At 52.5% G+C, this 22,126-nt stretch overlaps 1 protein-coding gene across 2 annotated transcripts; it reads right to left on the bottom strand.

Annotated features, from left to right (window-relative positions):
- Window positions 1-6,445: 6,445 nt before the first annotated feature.
- Window positions 6,446-15,365, bottom strand: TLE5 (TLE family member 5, transcriptional modulator). Of its 2 annotated transcripts, none has more exons than XM_074528998.1 (7): window positions 15,063-15,365; window positions 14,658-14,755; window positions 13,209-13,272; window positions 11,093-11,137; window positions 9,924-9,986; window positions 8,437-8,511; window positions 6,446-7,430 (listed from the first exon to the last, which is right to left on the bottom strand). In XM_074528998.1, exons 1-7 carry the CDS (start codon window positions 15,087-15,089, stop codon window positions 7,212-7,214), a joined length of 591 nt encoding a protein of 196 aa, XP_074385099.1. In that variant the 5' UTR covers window positions 15,090-15,365; the 3' UTR covers window positions 6,446-7,211. The 2 variants fall into 2 exon arrangements, with proteins under 2 accessions (XP_074385099.1, XP_074385098.1); XM_074528997.1 differs by having other exon boundaries at window positions 6,446-7,433; window positions 15,063-15,362.
- Window positions 15,366-22,126: the final 6,761 nt, after the last annotated feature.

The following is a 22,126-nucleotide window of genomic DNA, read 5'->3' as shown; positions in this document are numbered from 1 at the left end:
AACCGGCCCGCAGCCCGCAGCGGCGGCGCTCGCACCGGCCATTGGCTGCCGCTGCGAGAGCGCCAGCCAATCGTCCTGCGCGGTTCCCACATGGGCTCGTGACGCAAGAAAGCATATCCACTAATGAGAAGCGAGTGGGCGGCCAGAGCCCCCAAAGAGGCGCCGCGGGGCACGCTGGGAGTTGTAGTCAGCCCTTGGCTACGCCCTCATGGCCGCGGCGCCCCGGGCCGGTCTGTGCGGTCCCTGCCGCCGCCGCGGGCCCGGGGAGCGGCCCGGACCGGCTCTGCCGCGGGGTCCGGCCCAGCACTGAGAGCAGGCGGGGCTCCCGCCGCGGGCGGCACGGGCAGGCGGACTGCGCGGCCCACGAGGCCTTGCGGCTGCCGCCAGCTGCCACTCAAAGTAACGTGGGGCGGCTGAGGCGGCGGCTGAGGCGGGCGGACACGGAGCCGCCGGGCTCGGGCTCCGCGGGGCTGCTCCGCCCGGGGAACCCACCGAGAGCCCCTTCCCGCTCTCCCGAGACCCCTCCGGCCGCGGCTGCCGTGAAGTGACCGCGCTCGGGGTCGGTAAAAGCGAGTGAGGAGCAACGTTTAAATATTGCAGGACCCAGCTGTACCTGGGCGCTGCGCGGGCAGGCGCGAGGTTAAATATTTAATGCCTCACATTTCAGCCTGATATTTTATTCATTGTGTTATTTACGTGCTGCATGGTGGCAGGGACAAGGTGCTGGGCACTGGAGGCTCTCCCTGTTTTTGCCCTCATGGCATCCATCCATCCATCCATCCATCCATCCCTCCATCCCAGCCGTTTTTCCCCTTTACCTTTCCCTGGCCACAGGTGTTCACTGACTCAGTGATGGACACCAACTTAAAACCCTCCAAAACTCTCCCTTCTATTCAGTCACATAGATATTTTCTCTGTTTACATCATATATCTGCATATTTTAATCCAAATGTAAAGTTTTAAAGGGGTTTCCCCCCTCCCTCTGTTGCCTTATTGGGAGAGTTGAGGATTTTTTGAAAGTGTATTTTCAAAGGCTTGAAACATTTCAGATCGTGTTTCCAGGGGAAGGATAGACTGGAGGGAGATGTTTTGCAGCATTTTTCAAAACTCCTTTCTGAAAATTGCCGGTTTTCCTTGGGCAATCTCTGTGCTCCTGCCTCGGGAGAGTGACACAGGTAAAGCTGGTGGAGTGACGGGTGTCACACGTGTCCTGATCAGCCTCCAGCAGTGATTGACACGAGCCCTGGAGCAGCACAGCCTGTAACCCAGAGATTAATTTGTGTTTGGATGGCAGAAAACAGCGGCACTTAACCCTTGGCACGCCCAGCAGCGAGAGGAGATGGTCCTGCTGCTGTCCCGGGCGTGGGGAATGTGAAAAACGCCAATCGCTTGTTTTTAAAATTTTTAAAGTTTAATAATTATAAAATGGTTATTAAAATAGTAATAGAGTAATAATAATTTGGACATTTTGGATTAGGACAATATGAGATAATAAATTTTAAGAGTTATGGATGTCCGGGTACTTTTTCTGGGCAAAATAAGCCCGAAAAAGGACACAGTTAACAGAGGATTAATCCTTAAAAGCAATAACCTGTTGCATATTCATACACTTCATACATGATACATAAATTCCATTCAAACACAGGATTCTGTCTGGTCAGTGTCAACTTCTTCCTCTGAATCCCAACAGCGCCTTCAAGGTGGGAAGATGTTAATTTCTTCTGATAATGGGGCAATAAATTCTCTTTCTCTGAAAGATTCAGGTGTCCTGTGGCTGCTATTTCTCTGCAAGTATCCTCCATAGCACCGTTTCTATTTTAACATTTTTTAATAACCCAAAACTATATTTACCACACTACTTAAGAGAATTAATACAGCATCACTCTCTAACACAACACACATAATATTCATTTGAATATTTGCAAAAAGCCAATCATAAAATATGCATTTTTCACAGGGAAGGTGCTGGGCAGTGGGCACAGCCCAGAGCTGGCTGTCACCACTGCAGGATGCTCAGCCACACTCGTGCCTGGTGGTGGCAGAGCCTGGGAGAGCCCCAAGGGATGAAAGTGTTTGAAATCCATGCTGGGATCAAGAGAGAAATGCTCTGAACAGCAGCAGAGAAATCAAACCAACACAGGGACAGCCAGGAGCTCCCTCTGAGGCTGGATCCCAGCAGGAGAAGCTGCAGCTGCTGGGATTTCCTCAGGGATTTTGTGTTTCAGCTCGTCCCTGAGTGCCAGCCTGGCACAGGGCAGCTGTGGATGCTCCAGGGCAGAGCCCACCTCGCTCTGCAGACACACCAGGGGTGGCTGTGGCTCACAAACCATCCCATTCTCAGCTTGCCTGCTTGAATGAGCTCAGCACATGAGTTCCTGGCACCCTCAGCCCGTGTGAATCTCCCAGGGCAGCTGGCACAGGCAGCGACCTCATCCTGGCTGGAGTCAGTCCTGGAATGAGCATGAGATGGGAAGGGGAGCTGAGGAAAGGATCTGGCAGCAAAGCGGTGAGATCTGAGCCAAAGCTGTGCTGGAAATTAATATTCCCCAGTTCCCTGAGCTCCACTTCAAGGATCAAACTGCAGAGCTCCTCATCCCCAAAATCCCAGTGTCCACTCTCCAAATCCACACGTCCCTGAGCCCCTGGGGAGAAGTGTCCCCTCCAGGTGTCCCTGGGTTCCAAACCAGTGAGACCTAAACCAAAGCTGCACTGGAAACCAAAATTCCCCGGTTCCCTGAGCTCCATTTCCAGGACCAAACTGCAGCTCCTGATCCCCAAACTCCCAGTGCTGGTGTCCACTCTCCAAAGCCACATGTCCCTGACACCTTGGGGACAGATATCCCCTCCAGGTGTCCCTGGGTTCCAAGCCAGTGAGATCTAAGCCAAAGCTGCACTGGAAATTAAGATTCCTCAGTTCCCTGAGCTCCATTTCCAGGATCAAACTGCAGCTCCTCATTCCCAAAATCCCAGTGTCCACTCTCCAAAGCCACATGTCCCTGAGCCCTTGGGACAGGTGTCCCCTCCAGGTGTCCTTGGGTGTCCCCTCCAGGTGTCCCTGGATTCTAAACCAGTGAGATCTAAGACAAAGCTGCACTGGAAATTAGGATTCCCCAGTTTCCTGAGCTCCACTTCCAGGACCAAACTCGAGCTCCTTATCCCTAAAATCCCAGTGCTGGTGTCCAGCTGGTGGCTTCTCCAAAGCCACACACACATCTGACCCCTGGGGACAGATGTCCCCTTCAAGTGTCCCTGGGTTCCAAACCAGTGAGATCTAAGCCAAAGCTCCACTTCCAGGACCAAACTGCAGCCCCTCATCCCCAAAATCCCAATGTCCACTCTCCAAAGGCACTTATCCCTCACCTCTGGGGACAAATGTCCCCTCCAGATGTCCCCTCCAGGTGTCCAGTTAGATCTAAGCCAAAGCTGCACTGAAACCAAGGTTCCCCAGTTTCTTGAGCTCCCTTTCCAGGACCAAACTGCAGCTCCTCATCCCCAAAATCCCAATGTCCACTCTCCAAAGCCACTTATCCCTCACCTCTGGGGACAAATGTCCCCTCCAGGTGTCCCCGGTTCCAGGGCTGCAGAGGAGCAGTGGGAGCCCTCAGAGCAGCCCAGCTCTGCTCTCTGCCTTCGATCTGATCCCTGTGCTGGCTGCTGTTTGCACTTACCAGCTCTGAGTGGTTTTTAATTATTGATGCCTCCTTTAGCTTTTATCTGGCGCTGCTGCTGCTGCAGCCAGGAAGAGCTCGGCATTCCTGCATTGGCAGCAGCTGGGAAGGGAGCCCTGCTCCTCCTGCATTCCCCTGCCCTTGTTTCAGGCAGGGCTGAAAATGAGGAGGGTGGGAGGCACAGATTCTCCCTCTGGGGGTTCTGTCCTGCAGGAAGGACCCAAAGAGCTGAAATCCAGTGAAAAATTCCCAGCTGCTCCCTGCATGGAGGAGGGAGGCTGGGTTTGAGCCTCCAGTGCCAGGCAGGTGGAAGGGAGGATGTCACAGATATATTTTATGAAAAATCCTTTCATTAGGATCTTTTCTCTTGAGGAGTTTCACCTTCTCCACGTTTTGCTGCTTTGGAATGTGATTTGGAGAATTGTTTACCTGTGAAATTGTTCTCACTTGATGACCAATGAGAGCCAGCTGTGTCGAGGCTGTGAGCAGTCACAAGATTTTATAATAATTCTTTTCTTTTTAAGTCTTCTAATGAAATATTTTCTTCTATTCTTTAGTATAGTTTTAGTGTATCATTTTCATATATAATATAATATAATATAATATAATAGTGTTATATTATAATATATTATAATATATATGTGTGTGTATATATATATATGTGTGTGTATATATATATATATATTTAAAACTAACTTTATTAACTTACAACTACACGTAAAAAGAAACACACTCAGAATGAAAACATTTTAAAAACATTCCTCCTCCCCCCACCAAATTTCTAACACATCACAGTAAGACAAAACCTTGGATTCTCAATTCAGTTACCACCCCTCAGATAACCAACTCTCAGTCCATCACCACTCCTCAGATAATCAATTCTCAGTTCATCAAGAGGAGAGGAGTCTCTCTAGTACCATAGGCTCCTAAAAACTCACTTTTCTCTCTCTGTAACCCACCAGCCCCTCCACACCTCAGCGCTGGATGCTCCAGGACTCCCCCAGCACCGATTCCTACCCAGAGGAAGGAAATTTTCCCACTCCAAGTGGCCTAAGAGATAGCAGAGGGGAAGATGTTATCGGGCTGGAGCAGCTCTGAAGCCAGAGGACAGCTCTAATTATCGAGAGCCAATTCCATTACAGCAATCTCAGCCCCAGGGCACCGCGGGCCGGATTTTCCAGAGGGGCTTGAGAGCCACAGAAGCAGCTTATCCTCAGTGCCCAGAGGAAAAATGAATTATGCACAGCAGAGCAGAGCTGTGGCAGCCCCAGGGACCTCCACATGTGTTACCAAAGCGCCTCGGGGGCACTTTGCTCCTTGCTTTTCTTCTGGAGAATCCCCCGCTCCCTTTTCACCACCCACCGATTTTCACCTTCAGCTCGTTTGTTCTGGCTTTGCCCGAGCATCCTCCTGGCCCTGGTTCCTGCAGATTGAGGATGTGGCACTGCCCTCACCTCTGCACGGCTGGCCCAGAGCCACCAAGGGCACAGGAGCTGCCCCTAGAGGAGAAGCCAGAGGCAGAGGTGTGAGTGTTAACCCTGCTCCCAGAAAAACCTCCAGGGATGGAGAGCAGCACATCCAACAGGGAAGGAATAATCTGAGATTTGCTGAACCCCCAGACATTTCCCACACCAGGAAATTTCTCTCCCCAGCTGATTCTGAAGGGGCAGAAGGCACAGGGAAGTGTTTTAAAGTCATCCCAAAGGCAACAAGAAAGCAACAGCAAGTCATGGTTTTAACCATATTTTAACCATGTGTCTGTTTTAACCAGCCACAGGGACTGCCCCATTCCACCAGCCCCTAGAGAAGGCAGAGCTGTGAATGTTAACCCTGCTCGTCCTGGCTCCCAGAGAATCCTCCAGGGAGGGAGAGCAGCACATCCAACAGAAAATGAATAATCTGGGATTTGCTGCACCTGGAGGAAGGAGATCTGCACCTACATACACTTCTCACACCAGGAAAACTCAGTTCTCCCCAGCTGATTTCCCCATCTGAAGGGACAGAAGGCACAGGGAAGTATTTTAAAGTCATCCCAAAGGCAACAAGAAAGCAGCAGCAAGTCACAGTCATGGTTTTAACCAGCCACAGGGGCTGTCCCATTCCATCAGCCCCTAGAGGAGAAGCCAGAGGCAGAGGTGTGAGTGTTAACCCTGCTCCCAGAGGAACCTCCAGGGAGGGAGAGCAGCACATCCAAGAGGAAAGGGATAATAATAAAAATAATCTGGGATTTGCTGCACCTCCAGACACCTCCTACACCAGGAAAAGTCAGTTCACCCCAGCTGATTCCCCCATCTGAAGGGACAGGAGGCACAGGGAAGTGTTTTAAAGTCCTCCCAAAGGCAACAAGAAAGCAGCAGCAAGTCACAGTCATGGTTTTAACCAGTCCATCAGCCCCTACAAGAGAAGCCAGAGCTGTGAATGTTAATCCCACTCCCAGAGAAACCTCCAGAGAGGGAGAGCAGCACATCCAACAAGAAAGAATAATCTGGGATTTGCTAGCACCTGGAGGAAGGAGGGCTGCACCTCCAGACACTTCACACACCAGCTTCTGAAGGGACAGGACACACAGGGAAGTATTTTAAAGTCCTCCCAAAGGCAACAAGAAAGCAGCACCAAGTCACTGTTTTAACCAACCTTCTTATTTCTTTATTTGAAAGGCACAGCTTGTACGTCCTTGATACAGCATTTTCAGTTCCTCTTATTATAGGTCAAGTGATTAAACACAAAAAGCAAAACAAGATCTTTCTAAAGAACTATATACAAACACCAGATTATTATTTATTTTATTTTTTTTACCATTTTTGTTTTTTAAGAAGACACGCTAGCGCACGGAGATAAGAACAGAGAAAGCTGCTGTATCCTCTACACAGGGCAGGGGCACAGGGAGGGGGAGGCTGGGGAAGGCTCTTGGTCTGCCTGCCCCCTCTGCCCAGCCCACCTGGACCCCCTCCAGCCCAGGGTGAAGCCCCTGGTTGAGAACAGGTACATGCAGAACAGCAAGGCTGTTATTAGGCCTGGTATTAGTGCAGGAGGGATGTGGGGGACACGAGACCAAGAGCACCTGGGGGAGGGAAGGAGGAGATTGTTCTGGGCCAGGGATCCTAGCAGGGAGTTGTGCAGAACCGTTAGGATCAAGGGGCAATCTTTAAATACCGAGAGGGGGAGCAGCAGGTGGAGGGATGGGGCCACATGGCACCGAGGGACAGCCAGGGGGCAAAGTGGCCCCAGAGCAGGCAGAGTCTGCTCCGTGAGGAGGAGGAGGAGGAGGGACAGGGAAGGCAGGCCGGGCACAGGGACAGCACGATTGGCCACACGGGTAATGCTATGGCGCTTTGCATCGCTGTGCAGCAGCCGGGGACGGCGCTGGGGACACCCCCAGGCACTGCCAGCCGCCCTTGGGGACAGGCCTTGGCCAGGTGCCACCCAGCACGGGTCACCACGGCCCTGCTGCACAGCGAGCAGAGAGAGATACTGCATTTTGCACTAACCCGCCCCTCCCCCCCTCCCCAGCCCAGCCCCTTCCCCCGGCCCCACGGGCGCTCTCTAATCCGATTTCTCGCCGTCATCATCTTGGTGGGCATCCCCATCGTGGCCGTTCTTGTCCTCCTTGGAGAGGTGAGCCTGCGAGCCCAGGGCTGACAGCGACAGGAGCCCGGTGCCGGCGCTGACAGCGGGCAGAGAGGGAGGCTGGAGCCCCACGGGCAGCGGGGTCAGGGGCAGAGCGAGGGCTTGGAGCTGGGACAGCTGGTGAGCCTGGAGCTGCTGCTGTAGGGAACCATGGACAGACACACAGACACAACGGGGGATTGTCATTCTGAGTGCACTTGGTCGGACTGAGGTTAAAACAGGGGTTTAAACAAGCTTGAAACTCTTTTCCCACCTAAACCTAAGGTGCTGCTGTAGGGAACCATGGACAGACACACAGACACAATGGGGGATTGTCATTTTGAGTGCACTTGGTTAAAGCAGGGGTTTAAACAAGCTTGAAAGTCTTTTCCCACCCAACTCTGAAGTGTGGCTGTAGGGAACCATGGACAGACACACAGACACAATGGCATTCAAATTGTCTTAAGTGTGGCAGCAATCGAGGTTAAAAAGGGGTTTAAACAAGCTTGAAGCTCTTTTCCCACCCAACCCTAAGGTGCTGCTGTAGGGAATGATGGACAGACACACAGACACTACAGGGGTATTGTCATTTTGAGTGCACTTCGATAAAGTAAGGGTTTAAATAAGCTTGAAGCTCTTTTCCCACCTAACCCTGAGGTGCTGCTGCTGTAGGGAACCATGGACAGACACACAGACAAAATGGCACTCAAACTGTCATGAGTGTGGCAGCAATGGAGGTTAAAAAGGGGTTTAAACAAGCCTGAAGCTCTTTTCCCACCCAACCCCGAGGTTCTCAGTCCTGTTGCTGTGACAGCCTCAAGGGAAGACTCAACACCGTGTCCCCAGCAGGACACACAGCCCCTACCCCACAGGACATCTGGCCCCAGGCTCTGGCAGTCCCAAGGCTGCAGATAAAGCCCTCAGTCACAACTCTGACCAAGAGCAGATGGTGTTTTCATGCTGAGTGCCTGCTCTGGTTCCTGCTCAAAACCAAAGCTCCTCTGCTGGGGCAGAGCAGGGATCCCTGCACACACCAACCAGCCCTGTGCCAGCCCAGCCTTGCAGCCTCAGAATCAGAGCAGGGTCCCCTGATGTCCCCAGGTCACGAATCCACATCCCAGAGGCCAGAATTCCCTCCCAACCCAACCCAACCCTCACGTACACGGATGATGGAGTTCAGTTCTGGTGCTGTGACCTGCTTAGCTCGTTCAATGGCTCCCAAGACTTGCTGCTGATGCTGGCAAGGAGAAAACAGAGGGATTTGGGGTCACTTGGAGTGCCACAGGGAAGCAGGACAGGGATCAAGTCCACACTGTCAGGCTGGTTACACCTGCACACACCCAGACAAGGAAACACCTTTGTCTCATCCTCTTCCTCACCACAGGGTCAAACAGGTTCCCTCTTATCCCCACCCTTGTCCTGCTCTCCACACACCCAGAGATCCTTGGCCAGAAGGCTCCAGGGTGGGCAGTGCCTCATCCCGCCACCCTTCACCTACACAAAACAAACCCTAAAAATCAGAATCTCTTGTGAAACTCCTTGGGACACATCCTGGATACCAACTTCAGCAGCAGCTGGGTGTTCCAAACACAGCAGGAAAAATGGATGGATCATATACTTAAAAATAAATAAAGGAGAGCTGTATTTGCTCCTTGCAGAGCACAAGGTCTCTGAGACACCAGGACTGCCCACTGCACTTCAGCAAGGAGGATTTTTCTTTTCATTTTGGCAGCAGGACAGGGTTAAGGATTGCATTAAGATGTAAAAGATTTAGCTGGGGCTTAGTTATTAGGCAACCCTGATCTGATCAGCAAGAGACTGTCTGTCCTAAGAACAGGTGGGTGGGAAAAGCAGAACCTGTGCCCCAAGCCCAGCACTGAGCCCAAGCAAGAATCCTCCAACCCCCAAAGGGCCAGGAGAGCTGCTCAGGGCTCAGCCTCCATGGGGAGACAGAAAATGCAGCTCTGGAAGTGCTTAATCCTCCCCTGCCTCAGACAGAGACTCCCAAGCACCCCCTCCCTCAATTAATGTCTCAGGGGAGTGGGAGGAGCCCATCAGCTGCATTAATTAATGAGGCAGAGGAACCAGATCTCAAAGAGGATGAGAGGAGGTATCCTCCATATGGAGGTATTTTTTTAAGTGTCCTTCTCCCCCAGTTATCACCCAAAGCTGCCACTGCTGACGTGGCTGATGGAGAGAGCAGGAGCAGCTTTGTCCCACAAAAGGGAACTGGAGTTCTGGATACTGAGAATTTTACACTTTCTGTGCTGACAGACTCTGACTCCACTGCATTAGAACTGAGAGTGTGGAGAAACCTTCCAAAATTGATTGAGAACACTGAGATTATGGGTGTGTAGTTTGATTAGAAGTGTGGAATATCACAGGGTAAAAAACTTAAGAGTTTAGAGATTTAGAATATAAAACTCTAGAATATAAATACAACTTTAGAATATAAATAGAGCAAGACAGAAGTTTTAAGGTGGACCAACAGAGCACCACACAGTGCTCCAGGAGCCAACACTGCCCTGAAGGGCTGGGCTGAGGGCAAGCCAGGGTTTGCCAGCCCAGGGGTGTCAGTGCTGCAGGGCTGTGACACTGCAGAGGGACAGCAGCCTCCATGCCAACACACCCCCCAAACTGGGGACTCACCTCTTGTGAAAGGTAGGGCAGAACCTGGGCACAAATCCCATTTAGCCTCTTGACAATTTCAGCCTAAAAGGTGGGAGAAATAGAGAGGAAAAGTGAGAGAGATCAGGATTGAGTAAGCACAGCATCAGCTGCCCCTTCCCTCCTCTTCTGGGGCAAAACCCACCCTCCTGGCAGCACCCTGGTGCCATGGGGACCCCCTTCCCCCCTGAGGCTCCTCCCTGCATGGTTAAATGAAGGGATGTTGTTGACTGCAAAGAGCAAAGTTTCATTATTCCTCTTCCTCTCCAGGCCCTCGAAATTTATTTAATAAATTGGGAACAACCAGAGAGCAGAGTTCCTGCAGAGCCAGGTGGGGATGTGCTGAATTACATCTGCCATGTGGACAGACAGACAGACACATTCATGGCTGTTCAGCCTCCTCAGGACCCTCACAGCAGCACTGGCACCTTCTGGGGTGTTAAATGATTTTTCTCCTGGTAAATAATGAAGCTTCCAGTCCTTTACAAATCACTTTCTAAAGGACTCAAAACACAGAGCCAAAGGGTACAGGGACACACCAACCCCAACAGCAGCACAGGGAACAGATCAGGCTGGGAGATGTTTGTGGGAGGATTTGTGGCTCAGATTCTTCTCCAGGATGCAGGTTTTCCCATGGAAGCCAGTCTCATGGGCTTAGCAACAAGGGCAATGGGATCAGAAGCACCAAGTGCCTTTGTGAGGAACAGAACTGTGCTAAGAGGCTTAAACTGAGCCAGGACTTTGTGGCTGGAGCTGAAGCCAGATAGAGACAGGCTCAGAGGAGGCTCATGTTGTTAACACCACAGGTAATTAGTCACTGGGGATAATTAACAACTTAACCACCACTGAGGGTAATGAGCAAACTTATCCAGGCTGCCAGAGAGTCTCCAAGCTGCAGCTCCAGACCCCTCCTGGTGCTCAAATACCTGTTCAGATCCCGGGGAGAACCATGGGGTGCCCAGAGCCCAGGATGGGATCCCATTGTGATCCTGAGATGTGGGGGGGCCCTGCATCTCAAAGGCAGCTCTGACATTTTACAGGCTGATGGCATTTCTAGCTCCTGAAAGGCAACTGAAGTGACAGAGGGAAGCTCAGAGCAGACAGCCCACCTTCTCCAGGAAATGCAGCACTGGAGATGTTTTCCCCCCTACCTGTTTGTGCATTTCAATATTCAGCCCGTAGGACATCTCATAGTACTGCAGAGCAGGAAAGAAGAGAACAAAATTAATTTTAAGTGCTGGGAACCACCACTGCATCCCTGGCAGGGTTTTCTACAAAGGGGAGCAGAGGCAAGCCCTAGGAAACAAAGGCAAGCACAGAGACCCCCTCCAGGTGCTCCCTGCCCACCCTGCTCCAGACTGGAGTTCTGCCCCACAGGATTCCCCTCACAGACACTTCCCCACAGTCTGCACCGAGGTGAGAGTGAGTGATGCTGTGTCAAACCTGGAAAAAGGCTCAGGGCTCCAGACTCCCCTAAGCACAGCCAGGAGAGAGAGAGGCAGCCTGGCTCTGAGAGCTCTGCCTGGCCAGGGTCCTAAAGCCCACATGACTCCTTCAGCAGCAAATGGGAGAGATCACAACTGGACTTGATCTAGCAAGTAACACATCCAGCTGCACACAGCTCCAGCTGTTTAGGAAGGAGTTATGTGGAAACCTCCCCTCTCCACACACAAAAACAATCCACCCAGAAAACCCCTGCACAGCAGCAACAGGCAGCTACAGACAATCTATTGGCACAAGCAGCTAATTCCTGACCCCTGGAAGAAGCTGTTAGCAAGCTGATGTTTTGAGAGTTTAGAAACCTCCTCCTGCAGGCTGCAATCCTGGTTCTTGCAAAGGGAAAAAAGAACAATCCACATCTGTGCTCATTTAGCTGAAGATCACTGGCACCCTGGTACGGGCGATGGAGCCCGGCTCGGTATCAGGATGATCTCAGCCTGCTGCGGGCTCTCGAGGCTTCTTTGCATTCTGAAGACCGAGCAGGAAGCAGGAGCCCGTCCCCCAAGCTGCCAATTGTGACTTTATTCAAAAAAACCAGAGCAGCTGTAGCAGCTTTGCACATTCACAGGAGCCCTCCCCGTGCTGGAGCTGCTGTGCCTGCAGAGCCTCCAGCACTGCACCACGAGCAGCAGCCCTTCCCTCTGCTGCTGACAGCAACCTGAATCAATTCTGGTGACTGCCAGCATTAAGGGGAAAAAAAAATAAAAATAAATAAATAAAATGTATCTTGGCCACTGCTGGAGATGAGGGATTCTGTGCAGACTGCACAGGAAGCAATTGTTTACCAGTGAGAACGGGGCAGGCTTCCCCATGAGCACACCAGGAAAGCTGTGAGCTCCTCTCCTTGTCCCCAGCCCCAAGCACACCTTGCTCCCCACAGCCTCAGAGCCTGGCCACAACAGCAGAGAAGGGGCCAGCTAGCTTCCCTTATTTCTGCTTTTTTAAGTCTTAACTCTGCTCTGAAGAGCTGCTCTATTAATTTCAACATCTTATCTCTTCTTTCCAGGGCAGGTGCAGCAGCTGGCCAGCAGGAACCAGCTCATCTTCACGGACAGTATTGCAGCCTCCTATCATTAACTCCATGATAGGAAAGGGAGAGACCACAGCCCTGCCTGTGCCACAAGGGCTCCTGAGGCATTACCTGACAGGCAAAACCCTCACACCCTGCTCACCAGAACGTGGCTGTTTGCTTGGAAAGCCACAGCCAAGCCTGCTGCCCACACGTGGCACCATTCCTCATGCCTGGGACACACGTGCCAGCACTCAGCACCACGGCTCAGCAAGGCTGTGGGGTCACCACAAGGTGCACAGGGCACAGAAAGTTGATTTCTGCTTCTAACTCACAGCTGGCTCATGGCATTTCCCAGTTTCATGACTTCCCAGAGTATTGCTTTATCTCTCACCAGGTGTTTTATCCCCAAACACCTGCACTGCCCATGACCTTCCCAGAGCACTGCTTTGTCTTCTACTGGCCATGACCTTCCCAGAGTCCCCAAACCCCTGCACACCAGCACCTTGCATCACCTCCTCAGGTGTGTAAGAGCTGTCACTTCCTTTGAGCCAAGCACTCACCAAGCAACCCATCAAAAAAACTCCCTCCCACCGTGCATTTCAACAACCCCCTGCATGCAGCCAACACAAAACAACCCAATTTTCAGAAAAGAGCCAATTCCAGCCCTGCTGAGAGCCCTGGAGCTCTGGCAGAGCCCAGGCACAGGCACCTGCTGGTGCTGCCACCCACACACTCTGCTCTGGGCTGCTCCTTACCATGACGTAGTGACGCTGCATCTCCGATTTCTCGCTGGCTAGTTTGTCACATTCCAACTTCAAGCTGAAAAGCCAGAAAACAGTAAGGAAAAAACCACAAACAGGAGGTGAGAGAGTTGATCTCCACAGAGCAGCTGCTTCCTGCACGGCCTCATCCCGGCCAGGCTGGATTCTTGGATATCATTATCTGGATTTTTCAAGGGGTGGCCAGAGCAGAGCCCAGACAGGCTGTGGTGACCACACAGAGCTTTGCTCCCAGTTTCTCAGCACACACTCAGGAAAAGGACACAAGGCTATCCACCAGCAGAGCACTGACCTCCCTGCAGGCAAATCCATTCCACAGGAAGCTGGGGAGAAGCAGAGTTGGCTGCCCAGGGAGGGGTTTGCCTTTCCTCAACAGCTCGCTGGCAGCTGGGGACAGTTTCTGGCACAGAACCTGTCTGCAGCACTCAAGAGATGTTCCAATACAACATCAAAACCAAAGCCAGACCCACTTCTGGATGGATGGGGGTGGAAGGGGGGGAGGCCCAAGTGCAGCACATCCCTCCAGAAGCAAGGATTTTTTTCCTCTCTCCCAGATTCTTCACACCCTTCAGAGAAAGTGCCGCTGCTCCCAGTGTTTTATGAGACTCCAACTCACCAGCCGAGCAACTGCAGCCAGCATGTGCTGTGGTTTTATGTTTCAAACAAGAAACAGCTTCACCTACACAAAACCTGCTCCTTCTTGAGCAGATTAAGTCCGAGGGGGTGGAGCGGCATGGGGGGAAAGCTTCCCTTTCAGCAGGAGCCCCTTCTCCCCTGCTGGCACTGCCAAGGCACAGAGACACAAGGAAATGGCCACTTCCCAGCAGTTTTTCTGCCTGCTCCTGCCAAAATGAAACCACCACAAACTCGCAGGCAGAGCCCGGGCTGGGGGACATTTGCAGCCACATGGCACCAATGCACACACCAAAACCAGCACCAGGCTGTGGCAGAGGGCATCACCCACATAATTTAAACCAAAGGGCTTCGTGTTTATGTCAGACACACACACACAGGCAAAGCAACAGATTGTCTCAAGCCAGCTTTTGGGTCAGCAGCACTATTTCCACACACGTTCACAGAAAAGTAGATGCTTTTGGATTTTAAGTACTCCCTGCAGCATTTGCAGCCCAGGAATGGCAGCCAGCGAGAAAAACTGAGGAAAACTCCCAGCAAGAGGCAGGAGGCCTGGCAAGTGTCTGTGCAGTCCTGGCTGAGCAGCACTTGGAGGAAAGACCTTGGCTGGGGAAGGGAATGGGCGTTCTCCTCGCCGGGCTCCCATGTGGACACCACCAACGCCAAAGCTGTCCCAAGCTACACCACCGACTCCCCTTCCCCAAATCTTCACCCGGTCCCGGGAGGGAAGCAACGAGCGGAAGAACCGGAGCGATTCCCGTGCACCGGGACGGCCCCGTGGGCAGCACGTACCTGTGGTACTGGGCCTGCAGCAGCTGGAACTCGTCCTTGATGCGGTCGCACGAGTCGGAGGTCGTGAACTTCAGCTGCTGAGGCAGGTGAGAGGAGCCCTTGAACAACAGGAGACAGCGCTGGGGCCGGAACCGGCGCCCGCCGGGCCCCGAGCCCGCCCCGCTCTCGCCGCCCCGGGGCCCGAGCCCCCGCCGGGGGGCAGCGCCCGTGCCCGGGACGCGCCCAAGGTCACCCGTGGGGCCCCTTCCCCGCCTGCCGCCGCCCCTCGGCACCGGCGGCGGGAGGCGCTCGATCCCCCGGAGCCCGCGGGGCCGAGGGAGGCCGGGCAGCCCCCGGGCAGCCCCCTCGGCCCCGCCGGCGCCCGGCCCCGCCCCGCGGCCGCTCCGGCCCCGGGCCGCGCCGTACCGAGTGCCGGCTTTGTGGAAACATCATGTCAGGTTGCGGCTCGGTCCCCTCACGGAGCGGCCCGCTGCCGCCTGCCGCCCCCGCCGCGGCTCCCCGCGCCGCCGCCGCCGCCTTTGTCCGCGCCGGGTCCGGCCGCCCCGGCCCCGCGGCCGCCCCGCCCCGGCCGCGCCGCTCGCCCCGCGCCGCTCCCGCCGCCGGCGCCTATTGTCTAATGGCGGCTGCGGCTCCGGCTCCGTCCTGCGGCTGCTCGGCACCACCTGCCGCCGCCGCCGCCTCCCCGGCCCGGGCGGGCCCACGGCCGCGCCCGCCCCCGCCGGTCCCCGCCCCCGCCAAGCGGCGCCGCCGGCCGCGGGCACCGGGCCGGGCCCCGTTCCGTGCCCTCACTGTGGCGGGGCTCGGGGGATGCAGCCCCGTGGTCGGCACGGGCCTTGCCCCGCCGGGCTTTGCTCCCCTCAGCCTCCGGTGCGCGGCCCGTCGGGTGTCCCTGCCCGAGCCCCTCCGAGCCCAAGGCCCGTCGGGTGTCCCTGCCCGAGACCTCCGACCCCTCCGATGTCCCTGCCCGAGCCTCGGGCCCTCCGAGCCCCCGGGCCCGCCGGGTGTCCCTGCCCGAGCCCCTCAGAGCCCAGGGTCCGGCCGGCCTGAGGCGCATCCGTAGCCCCGGACCGGCCCTTGCCGGGCACTGAGCTCCTCGCCCTTCCCAGCTCGTTTTCTCGCCCTTCTCCAAGCAGAGCCGGCATTTTTTAACCCAGAGTTTCGTTCTGCTTTATTTCAGCGTTGCCCTCGGCTAAGCGTGAGGGAAGGCAAAGGAGAAAGGTAATTCGTCTACAAGTGGCCTCCAGAGAAAGCTCTGATCTCCAAACAATGCGATATTCTGCTCTGGATGCAAACTTTGGTCCTAAACCTGCTGCCTTGAGCCGACCCTGCAGTTCATGTCCTGTGGGATCGATTGCATCCCCCCAGAGAGCAGTGGGGTGGGGAATTCAGCCACAGGCTTTATTTCTGGAAGAATTTTGTTGCCATGGGGCCACTTGCAAAGCCACACTCACAAATGTGCCCGTGCTGGAGTAAGATCAGGTCCTCGGAAGCCATTTGGGCAGGAGCACGGTTGGTACGTGTGAGCACACAGGGAGCTTTCATAAATTTTGGATGTTGTTCCATGTCTATCTTTAAAAATCAGTACATTTTCTGATTAAAAATAAAACCCTGCACGTCATGACTCCAGCAATGAGGGCTGGCCTGTTGTGGTATTTATTTTTAAAAAGAACAATATAGCAGCTGAGTTATTGTGACACCTCCTGCATATTGTGCAGTAGCTTTTTCACTTCAACATCTCCATATTAGTGGAAACTGTGACAGCTTCATGCCAAGGATTATTAATAGTGCAGGCAGGCTTTGTGTCCCTGCAGAATAAGGGTTGGAAAACAGGGCAGACAGTCTTCCCCCAGTGGGGTTGGCATGCTGGTCCCCCTTTTTACATGGAGAGAAACTGAGTCACCCCAGCTTAGGCTCTGCATTTCTGCAGAGAAATGCAGTTTATAGTCAGGTCCCCGTTGTCCCCTTCCCCTGGTCCTGGAGCAGCACAGGCACCATGCCCTACCCTTGCAACAGCTTGCAGTCACTCCCTTCCAAGTGGGAAATGAAATGCTCCTTTATTGGCATTGCTGTTGGCTACAAAATGTTCCATTTTATCTTGGTTTTTTTTTTTTTTCCTCCCCTCCTCTCTCCTTACATTCTTCCAGGAAACACTCTAATTTATGGTATAATCTTGGCAAATCCCAATCCAGGGGAACACAAACTCGCTTGTGCCTGGTAAATGACTTTTTAATGGGCTTGTTTCCAGCTGGGCAATGCACCTGCATGTGAAGAAGAGGGGATTTGAGCCTGGCCCAGGCTGAGTCAGGGGCTGGATGTGGTCTGGGCACAGAGAAGGTGGCCCCAAACACAGCCTGGTGAACAGTGGGGGGTTCCCACAGCCCATCACTTGAGAAATGAAGGTTTTTCCAGCACAGGAAAGGGAGTTCTGTGTAGGAGCTCTCCAAGTGAACCAACATTTGTCTGCAAAGCTGTTTGAAGGCAATGTGGGGAAACCCCTCACTCTTTCAACATTTTGGTCAGGAATGAAAATTTGCTGGACTCTTGCTACAACCAGGGCATGCAGGTGGGTTTCCAGAAAGCTCCAGGGGACAGAAAGGGCAGGAACATTTTGCATTTCTAATGGAGCAAGAAGCTGTCCCAGTCCCTGGCCCCGCTGGAACAATTCATACAGGGATGTCCTAATGAAACCAGAGAAACTTCCTATTAGTTCCTAAAAGGAGCAGTCTAACAAAGCTGCCAAAAATAAATCTGTGTAATGAAGAGCCTTTGTAAATTATTCAGATATTATATCCCACTCCAGCACTGGTTCAAGGAGAGAGGTTGTACAGACATTTTCTGCTCTGAAGCTCTGGACACAAGGTGAAAGCCATGCTGTCGTTATTATGAAAATGTAGGCTCTGAGATCCTGCTTTTACCCTGAGAATACTCTCTCTTTTACCTGGAATTAAAGAGGAAGAAATAAAAAAAGGCACAGCAGCAATTCAGGCACTGAGACAAGGAAGGTTTTTTTCCCTTTCTCCACGTCCTCAGGGTGTCTGTAGAGTGCCATCACCTCAAGCTGACCACACACAGGACCCTGCAGGGTGTGGGGTGGCTCAGCCAGCAACTCCTTTGCTTCTCACTTTGCTTTGAATGCTGTGCCCTCCTTCCAGCAGAAACAGGGCTGAGACCCACCAAACTCATTAAACTTCAGCTGCCCTGGATACCCCACCTGCCAAAAAAACCCCAATCTCTCCCTGAGCTGCAATCCCCCACTTCTACCCTATATTCAGGCATCTGTGAGGCGTTTTATAAGGGCCATTTTGTAGGTTATTAGCCACAGCCAGCCCATGCCACACAGCAGGGCTTGTTCCTGATTTTATTTTTTTGGTTTTGCCCAGCCCTGCCACGTTTGGGATGGGATGGGCAGGCCAGGCACTGGACCTTGGCCCCCTGCCACATCCAGGCCGGATTGTCCCTTATCACCCCTCCTATCACAGGGATTATTGGCTTTTGATATTAAACTTTCTCCAGATAGCATAACACAATCAGCCAGACACCAGGCAAGGGCTGGGCAGGCCTGGCAGTGATTTACACACAACTTGCCTCTGAAACCCCTCTTCCATCTAAAGAGCTGTTTTTCTTCTCTCCCTCATCATTCCTAACTCTCCTGTTAGGAGCTGTGCAGGTCTCCCTGCTGCAGAAAAAGGCTGGAATGAGCAGTGGGACTGCACAGAATGAGCAGTGTGGTTCCCAGGGAGCCAGAAGAGACACAAACATGGCACTGGCAGGGCACAAATGCCACCAGCAGCACTGTCCCTTGTCCCCATCACCCCCCAGCCCCAGCTGCTCCATCCCCTGGCACACCCAGGTGCCCTGATGGGACACAGCAGAATCTCAGTGCCCACATGGGCAGCAGGCAGGGCATTTGTTCTGTTCCATATGCCCACGGTTCTCTGCTCATTTCCTGCTGAAATTGCCTTGCTGCTTGCTCTGAGAGGCAGAAATGAGCAGCAGCCCAAATTCCTCGCCTACACCAAGAAGAAAAATGAGAAATTGTCCCTGGATGTGCATAAGGTCCCAGCCAGGAATGGCCTGTAGGCAGCAAGGGCATTTCTCCAAGAGCAGCCTTGGTCCAGGCAGGCTTTTTACAGCTGGTAAAACATTCCTACCCTCTTTGATCCCGTTTTATCAGTGACTTGGAATAATTGGGCTCCATTCCTCATGGTGGCTGCCCCCCACCCCTCCCTTCTGCTGTGGCCTGTGTTTTTGCTGCACACTGATTAGGGGTAATTATCATCCTTTTTACCAGCCAAAGTGCAAGGAACAGTTCACACTCCTTGCAGGAAGCAGGAAAGGGATTTTGCAGCTGAGCCGTGATTAGGAGGCACATGGCAGGGATGCCTGAACCTGCTTGCTCCCTGGGTGGTGTCCCTGAGGCATTTGGTGGGAGATAAGCAGCAAATTTGGAGCTGTGAGACAGTCAGGAGGTGCAGGGGAATCCGCTGACCCTTTGGTCGTGAGAAGCTTCCCAGTTTGCAGAAGCAGTGTGTGAATCCCTCTGGATGTGAAACCCAAACTGAGCCTGGAGGGAGCGACCCCAGGGCTGGAATGGGCACGGCAGCAGCTTCCTGAGCAGCCCCAAATACCTCCCTGGTATTTGGGAGGAGCCAAATACCAATTTTAGGGTCAAAAGGATCAGCCAGGCTCTCCTGCTGCCCCTGTGCAGGATCAGTGTTCACCTGCTGCACTGCAGCTCCAGCAAATGCAGATTTGCAGCGTTTTCTGAGGTTTGCACAGGGAGGACAGATTGCTACACCCTTAACAATCTTTGCAGAAGCAGTGTGTGAATCCCTTTGCATGTGAAACCTAAACTGAGCCTGGAGGGAGCGACCCCAGGGCTGGAATGGGCACAGGAGCAGCTTCCTGAGCAGCCCCAGCTGTGCTGTGGGCATGGGCAGCTCCAGGGCTCTCCTCTCTCTTCTCTGCCTCCCTGGCTGGACGAAGGGAGGAGCCAAACACCAATTTTAGGGTCAAAAGGATCAGCCAGGCTCTCCTGCTGCCCCTGTGCAGGATCAGTGTTCACCTACTGCACTGGAGCTGCAGCAAATGCAATTTGCAGCATTTTCTGAGGTTTGCAGGGAGGACAGATTGCTGCACCCTTAAGAGTCTTTGTGTTCTGTGTGCTCCTCCAGGTAGGGAGAACATTTCTTCCTGACCTCAATTTATGACAAACACTGAAGCATGAGGCTGGATTGATTGCACAAGGAGATTGTGTCTTAGTAACTTGTGTGAATGCAGCAGCAGCTATGCTAATTCATCATTCCTTTATTTATGAAATCTCTGTGCAGGTTGAGTGCAATTAAATGATGTGTTTTGGGATGGTAGGGGATGAAAGGATCACAGAAAATGTAGGTTTGTTATCCTAGTTTACTGTGCACTGAGCCCACCTACAACACCATGACAAACCAGATGTGAAACATAAGGTTTAAAAAAACTAATGCAGCAATTGCTGTCACGGGCTGCATTTGTCAGTGCTGTTTGATCTCAGTGCCTTTCCTCCTCTGTTCAGAGAGCTCCAATCTCGTGGCATCTTCCTGTGACAGGCAATTGAAGAACTTGTAAAATTAATTTTGGGGGAGGTTGAAACATTTGCCACGTGCTCTGCAGCTGGGTCCCTGGTCCCCATCAGCCCAGACACATTCCTGCTTTGAATATCACAGGAGAAGGAGGCTCTGCAAGCACTCTGGGCAACCTGTGCTGTGTCAGCAGCACAGAAAAGTTCTTCCTCATGTTCAAGGTGGAACTTGTGCATTAGCTTCTGCTCATTGTCCTGTTGCTCAGCAGCTGAGCAGAAATTGTTCCATCCCCTAGTAGTTCCCTTCAGATATTTATGGGAAAATTGGTAAAATCCTCTCTTGGTCTTCTCCAGGCTGAGCAGTGTGGCAGCAGCTCTTTGGCCACAGAGAGAAATAGATAAATTCCCAGGTATTATTCTGGGAAAGTCTCTGAGAAGATCAGAGAAAAATATAAAAAACAATACTTAAATTGTTGTGCCTGGTATTGTGAACATGTGGAATGGGTTATGGAGATTTGTTTATCAAAGGGTGGTTTCCTAATTAACTAATGGTGATGGTGTTTTAAATTATTCCTCGTGTTCAAGGTAGAACTTGCTGTGCATCAGCTTCTGCTCATTGTCCTATTGCTGAGCAGAAACTGCTCCATCCTCTGGCAGTTTCCTTCAGATATTTATGGGAAAATTGGTAAAATTGGTAAAATCCCCTCTTGGTCTTCTCCAGGCTGAGCACAACCAGCTCCCTCAGCCTGGCAGTGTGGCAGCAGCCACGAGTTTCAAAAAGTTTCTCTCTTTGGCCACAGAGAGAAACAGATAAATTTCCCAGGTATTATTCTGGGAAAGTCCGTGAGAAGATCAGAGAAAAAAATGAGAAACAATTCTTAAATTGTTGTACCTGGTATTGTGAACATGTGGAATGGGTTATGGAGATTTGTTTATCAAAGAGTGGTTTCCTAATTAACTAATGGTGATGGTGTTTTAATTAAAGGACCAATCAAGTACACCTGTATCATAACTGTCTGTAAAACAACAATGGGTTTTTAAATAAGGATTATTATTGATCAGCCTTCTGTGAATCATGGAGTTTACGCCAATTATCACCTGGGGACATTGCCATGGTATGGCAGGATCTCCTCCCTGACCTGCTGGCAATGCCAACTCAAAACCAGGTAAGAAATGGGGCCAGAATGGAGAAAAGAGATGGGACTAGGATGTGTCTGCATCTCCATGGCCTTGGGATCCCATCTCCATGGGCTCTTCCTCTCTATAAACAAATGGTGGAGATTTTTGGGCTCAGCATTAACTGCTGCAAATGTGGGCCATGGGCACAGCTGCTGTGGAAGTGGCCTGGCACATTCAGGATCAGCTTTCTGCAGGAACAGGGACGTGGAGCCCAGGGAATTGCACAGCACGCTGGTGACACAGCTGAGGGAAATCTCAGATCTCCTGGGAAGCCTCTGAGCACCAAAACTTTTCCATTAGGGCAGAAAGGGAGGGAGTGGATGGGCTGATGTTGCTTGCAGTCTGGCAGCTGTCATTCTTAAATCACACTTTGAGCAGCATTCATCAAAGCTCAACATCTGTGGACCCAAACTTCCCATCAGCAGGAGCCAAGCAGGTGCTCCAGAGGCTGGATGCAAATTTTATTTCTCCTTTTCTTTTGGCAAACTGTGGAAATTTCCTCAAGATCTGCTGGCCTTTAGATTTTCATCCTGCTTAAGAGAAGGCAACCAAAACAAACTTCCAACACACAGAGCAGCCCAGCAATCCCATCTTGGGGCTCTTTAGCAGCCCCAGAGTGTCACCTGTGTCACCCTCAGTCTCCTTTAGGACTGTCCAGGAGTTCCAAAGGGCAGCAGGTCACAGGGAGCAGCCACTGTGGTTGGGATCCTGGGTGTCTGCTGAGTAATTTCCA

Source organism: Zonotrichia albicollis, chromosome 29, assembly GCF_047830755.1.
Source record: "Zonotrichia albicollis isolate bZonAlb1 chromosome 29, bZonAlb1.hap1, whole genome shotgun sequence".
Lineage (NCBI taxonomy): Eukaryota > Metazoa > Chordata > Aves > Passeriformes > Passerellidae > Zonotrichia > Zonotrichia albicollis.
This window is presented reverse-complemented; position numbering and strand designations above follow the sequence as displayed.